The following is a 6475-nucleotide window of genomic DNA, read 5'->3' as shown; positions in this document are numbered from 1 at the left end:
TAAAAGTAAAAAACACACTTCATTATTTATAAAGAATGTAATAAAACCAATGTAGCATTTGAATTTCCAAGGTCATAATAGACATAATGGATTTAATTGATACAAAACCAGAACGTTGGAAATAAAAACAAAAAAGGCCATACAAACTATAAGCATGCAGAAAAAAAACAGTTAATAATGCAAAGGAAAAAGTAACAGAAGATTGTGAGAACTCAAGTATGATACACAAAGTTATGCAGCAGCCTGCTCCTCAGTGGCAGGAGCTTCTTTCAGAGGTAAATCTGTGGCCTCGATATTGGCAGCATCCTTTGGTTGTGTTTCAGGTGCAACTTCTGGTGCTGATCCATTTGGTTTAGTTGCTGTTTCTTTTCCATCCTTCCCATCTTTGGAGTCTTTAGCAGGTGCAGGTGGAGGAGGAATCATGTGAAGTGGTGGTGTATGTTTCAACTTTAACAATATCTGCCGCAACCTAGAAAGATCAGTGGGTTTGCCCGGCTTTGGGCCTTGGAGGATGGTAACTGATGGGTTCTTATCCTGATCCTTTTTGCCTCTTTTCTTCTCAATGTTAGCAACCTCTCGAGGAATTATCTCCCCAATTGCTTTCCAGTAATTTTTGTCAGCCTCTTTGTGGAAATTTTCTTGATTAGCCAAGTATAACTGTTCCACAAACACAGTTCATCTCTAAAGATTAGAAGAACAAAGCAAGAATCATATTCTGGAAAGTAATTTTAATGTGGGATCGGTAAATTTTACCTTCTCCCTTTCTCTGTTTTGAACCTTGCTAGTCTCAACATTGAGCTTCCTTTTCTCATAAAAGCCCACTTTATACTCTTCAGCTTCCTCAATAATCTTCAATCTCATGTCTTTTTCCCTTTTCTCCTTCTCGTCTAGCTGAATGGCATTTTGGCTGCATAACGAATTCATTTTCATTGTCAACCGAAAACAGCAAACATATACTAGATCTTAAATCTCCAAAGTTCAGATTGCAAGCAAATACTTGTCCTACAATTTAGGTTGAGAATAACTTTGCCTTATATAACCAAACAAATAGTATGTGTATTCATGGTTAGCGACAACCACCACCAAATCACTTATTCACTAAGTGGGATTGGTTCTATGGACCAAACAATGCCATAATATCATGCCATAGACTATGTTTAAAGATCGACCATTTAAATCCCTTTTAATCATTTGACCTATAATTTACTTTGACTCCATTCTACTTTAGATTATTGGACTATCCTTCATTTGCTTAACCCTTCTTATCGGTGCTTTTTGAGGCCTTTTAACACATGATCAACCACCTAAGAAGGAAAAAAAAACCTACAATAGGACCTACTTCAACTTTCTTTTTAATGGTTTTATTTCTGCCAAAAAAAAAAAGAAATTGGCTATTTACCATCTTATATGAATTCACACATTACAGCTCTTATAGTTGTGGTAAACTTTTCTTTATGCTCAAGTGACACTACTCTATCCATATTTCAAGCATTCCTTAATTTTATCTATCTTGCTTTGATCTTATGGTTGACGTCTTTGTCTATCTTCCATCATTTTATATGATGGACTGAAACCATGAGACTTGTGATATGGTATGCTGTCTAATTTCAACCTCTATACTAAAATTTTGGTGCCTAGGCTTAACTTGCATCCCATTTTTTTCCTAGACAAAATCTGCGCTTTAGTTGGAGTGGAGCTGTGGTGCAATTGTTAGAGCTTCTACCATGTGATTGAAGGTCATAAGTGTGAGTCATGGAATCCACATATCACAAATGCAAGGTTAGACTGCCTACAAAAGATCCATAATGGGTCCAGCCTTTTCTTGATAGTCAATGGCATTTTTAAATCAACGAACATACATCCTTACTTTTCCTTAGAAAGTGAATCCCTCGTGTAAAGAAGCCAAATCCAAAGAAAAAGAATTGAATAGAAATAAAGGGTAATGTGAAGTAACAAAGAGCGAGGAACATAGTAAAATGGTAAAACTACACAAGGGACTAACTCAATGCAAAAGTTACACAAGAAATAAATGAATGAAAAATCCATGCTTAATGAATATGCATATGCATGCATTACAGAGTTTTACAAGATTCATCCAACACGAAAAATTACTATAAAACACATACCATGAACATGTTTGGAAAACTGTTAGAAACACACAATCATCTATTTGAAGCAAAAGGAACTCCACTGTTCCTTTTTCCTTCTATGTTTGGCAGTTTTAAATGGATGTTTGTCCAAATTTACTTGCATTGTGGTTTCAAACATACTCTACATGCTTCTCTTATTTCCCCCATCACTCTCATTAAAACCAAAAAAAAGTTTTCAGGGCAATTTGATGCTATTTATTCCCGATTTGATGCTATTTATTCCCTCATCAAGCTTTATCATCACCTGCTACTCTGTAAATCACTAGCTAGATCTAAGTTTAACTAAGGGAGAGACGATCAAGGAAAATGGAACACTCAACAGTCAATATAGTCAACTCGAGTACAAACATCTCACTTCAATTGATCAATAGAGATATTCATCCAATGTTTCAATCCACAAAAAATGATCCTACAAACTATAGAATTGGTTCCAACTTTTAAGTCCAAACTGCGATCCAACAATCCGTCTCCAAAACTAACACAATAAAATACACAGATCCAACTTCCATATAGGTGAAGCAAGCAGTAAGAACCGGTGGATCCAAATCAGCACACAGTTTACTAAATCTCAACCATCAAATTTTTTTGGTAACAACTCAAGTAACTACTTCAAGTGTAATTGGAACAAACAAAGTTCAATTCAGTTCTTTCTACTTCCTAATTCCTGACTCATAATCCTAAGCGTTCACATCACAAGCAATCAAGAGAAAACATAAAGTGAAACAGGAAACTTTGGGATCAAGCAATTAGCAACGAAAGCAAAATTCGCTTAGATCTAAGCAGATTCAAACGAGATCTGACAAATTTACAAACCACACTCAACTCCATAAACATAAAAACAAAATCAGAGACAGAGAAGGAATCTGAAATGCTCACCGGCGCCATTCCCGAAGGACGTTACCTTCCTCTGGCTCCATCTCACCGGGAGGAGGCAGCACCGGCCCATCCGATGCAAAAATGTCGTCATCATGACCTCCGTAACCGTTTCCGTTTTCCATTACGTGCACCGGTTCGAAGGGAGACTGAGCGTAACTTGAATCCTGATCGCTGAATCCGAATATTTCAGGCGACTCCGCCGCTGCTGCTGGTGTGTGATCTACGGGGACTTCTTCGCCGGAGAAGCTGGAGAATCCGCCGTATTCGGAGTAAGTGTCGTCACCGGCAGCGAAGTGGTGTTCGTCGACGGTGAATGACATGGCTGTGATTTGCGGTGTCTCAGTTTCTATAATAATAAAACGGTTTGAACGGAATGGAGAAAGTTGATGGAAAAGAGTGAGAGAATCGTCTTTAGATTTTAACAGAACAATGCATCTACCTAAGGAGCTTTTCCATTTTATTTTATCTTTTTAATTGAATTTTCAAACACTAGTATTATAGTAAATATAAATTTAAGGGAGATTTAATTCGCAATTGTTTATCTCTTTCTATCTCTAACTATTTATTTTACAAAGTTACATCAGAGATTTTTTTAATTATTTTTTGAAATAGATTGGTTCTTTAGATTTTTATGGTAACAATTTAATCTTTTGTGTTATCAAACGTGTGTGTTGTTATCATTTTTTAATATAATGAATGTATCAATTGTGGATGCTATTTTGGATGGTTATTAAATGATGAAGTGTAATTAGAAATATAATAGTCACACATTTTTAAATATTTAAAAGGTGAGAAAAAAGATGTAGAAATCACTGACCAAGTTGTTATAAATTGTTTTTATAGGATCAACCTATTAAAAAATAAATAATTTAAAGGACCTCCGGTATAATTTTGCCTTATTTATTTTCAAGATACATAATTAAAGTTGAGAATAATAAGTGTGAGTAGTGTGGGAAAGTCTCACATTTGTTAGAAATATGGAGACTTGAACATTTATAAGTGGAAGAACTCACACACCTACCATCTTAAGGTTTTTAGTGAGTGTGTGGTGTGTCTCTCGCAAAGATGTGTTGCTCTTAAAAAAACAAAGTAAAAAATGATCCTTCGTGTTTAGGGATTAGAATAGGTTGGACCGAGTGTAAGACCCCAATTTTGACCCTAAGATCCCTCATGCAATCCCATCATATGCATTAGCATTGGGATCATACCTTGGCATTCTCCTTACCCCTCTTTCATTGGGTTTATTTTGGAAAAGGTCACTAAGCACCATGTGATTGTATCATACTTGTATATTATCATTTTACTAACCAAAAAACCAAAAATATACCTTTACATTTGCCTAACTCTTTTGTAGGTAAGACATGATCACCATTAATCTATTAAGTTCACATCTAGGGTTTAAGACCCTCATTGCTAAGAGCACAACCAAGGAATGATCCACAATGGCTCTAAGCATCATATATGAGTCTCAATGATCTTTACATGTTATTTTGATCAAGATTCCTTCAAGAGTTTGGAGTCGATTTGCATTGGGAACCCTAGTTCATCTGGGTATCTTGAGTAACTTCGTCAACAAGCTTCTTCACCAATTGATCAAATTTTTCAAGGAACACTTCAAATTTCATCATCTTATGCATACATGATCTCCTATGAGCCTAAAAAGTCAAGAGAATTTCAAGTTAGCAAGTTGGTTGATGGTGGTTGGCTAGATGAATTCATCTAATCAAAACTGGGTGCCCCTAAACCATATCTCCTACAATTTTCATCATATGAAAATGATTCCAAGATAAAAGTTACTCTAAATTACATTAAAAACAACTTTCATGTTGAGGTATAAAGCTAATTTTTCTTGGAAAGTCATCTTCTATGTTGAAACATTATAGGTCATTTTGTCTAAACCCTAATTTGAAAGTCAACTTCCCAAGGTCATAACTTGCTCAATTTTTATGATATGAAAGATTTCCAAGTTGAACAATCAAATTCAATATGTCTACTTCAACTTTGGTGTTTGGAGTGAGAGCTAAATCAACTTTTATGAGCATGTGATATTAGGATACATTATAGGTCATTTTGGACCAATACCATTGAACAAGTGATTTTCCTCAACTTGAAAAATGCATAACTCACTCATCCTAAATCCAAATGATGTAAAATTTGTGACCATTTTTAAGATTTTGAAAGAGCTACAACTTTGATAAAGACATTTTTCTCATTTGGAGCTCACATGAGAAGTTAAGCAAGGTGGAATAGTTGAATATGTGACTTGACACTTAGAAAATATTTTGACATGTTGAAATTTCCAAACTTCCACCTCAAAATTCACCATGATACAAGTTCCAAATGGAAAAGTGTTAAACATAAGAGTTGTTCCTATTGATCTAAGCTTTCCAAAGAGTCCTAATTCATTCATTTTGGACAAAGTTTGATGGGTTTGCGCATGGCTTAAACAGGCATGTATCAGTTGGCAAGATTCATGATTCAAATGTTCAAATAACTTTTCCTTGCCATCCAAACTTCATGCAGACCTCATTTCAGTTGATTATGGACCTAATTGGATTGCTTCATGGGCCTGAACACGCCCATGCAAGCATGTGCATTGCATTGCCAATATTGGAGAATTTTTCAAGTGTGCAAATAACACTTCTCATTGCTATAAATAGAGGTCCAATGCCTCAGTTCAAAGCACCTTGCACGCCAGCTTTTCCCCCAACCTTTCAAACCCTCTCAATTCAAAGGAAAACCTGAGAAATTTCAATTGAAATTTGAGTTTGAATCTCACTGTTTGGAGATTCAAAAACTCCAGGATCCAAAGCTTTGCATTACTCTTAAGCCACTTCCACAAGCTCCATAAGCAAGATTAAACATGAATTGAAGCAAGAAAGATCCAGTTCTGCACAACATTGAAGGTATTTTTCCAGATTTTTCTTCTCTTCGATTCTCTCTCAATTCTCATCAATTCTCTTGGATCCTTGGTTGTCTGAAGTCCTATCAATGTAGGCAAGAAGATTGAGTTGCTTTGAGGTCAAATCGAAGCAACTCAGTTGACACACCTCAAAATTCAACTCCATGTATCTCTCTATATATTTGGAGTTAGTTAAAATTGAGGTGATATTCGTGATCTACGCCATTTTTTCTTTAAGATCATGTCCTCTTTTTTCATTTATGATGTGGTGATGATTGAACCAGTCCGGCCAGGGTCATCGGAGAAGATGACCGGCCTTTGGCTCCGACGATGCGCTGGAAGTGTTCAGAGCCATTAGATGAGTTCAAAATGTTTTAATCAGGAGCGTACATTGTGATTACCCAACGTGTGATCAGTTGGCTCAAGCGCATTATGGAACGCACGCTCTCCACCACTTGATCTACCACCTCAATTAATGGGGGAGATCAAGTGGTCCATGTTTTTTTGATTATGTGTTTTTTATTTTTTATTCCTTTGATTTTCATTA

General features: G+C 35.9%; 1 protein-coding gene across 1 annotated transcript; it reads right to left on the bottom strand.

The window, feature by feature from the left end:
- On the bottom strand, window positions 1-3505 carry LOC127108342 (clathrin light chain 1). Its single transcript, XM_051045804.1, has 3 exons — window positions 3027-3505; window positions 754-907; window positions 1-657 (listed from the first exon to the last, which is right to left on the bottom strand). Exons 1-3 carry the CDS (start codon window positions 3344-3346, stop codon window positions 232-234), a joined length of 900 nt encoding a protein of 299 aa, XP_050901761.1. The 5' UTR covers window positions 3347-3505; the 3' UTR covers window positions 1-231.
- Between the last annotated feature and the right edge of the window lie 2970 nt (window positions 3506-6475).

This window comes from Lathyrus oleraceus, chromosome 7 (assembly GCF_024323335.1).
Source record: "Lathyrus oleraceus cultivar Zhongwan6 chromosome 7, CAAS_Psat_ZW6_1.0, whole genome shotgun sequence".
NCBI lineage: Eukaryota > Viridiplantae > Streptophyta > Magnoliopsida > Fabales > Fabaceae > Lathyrus > Lathyrus oleraceus.
The sequence above is the reverse complement of the archived record's forward strand: the minus strand, read 5'-3'. Positions and strand labels throughout refer to the sequence as shown.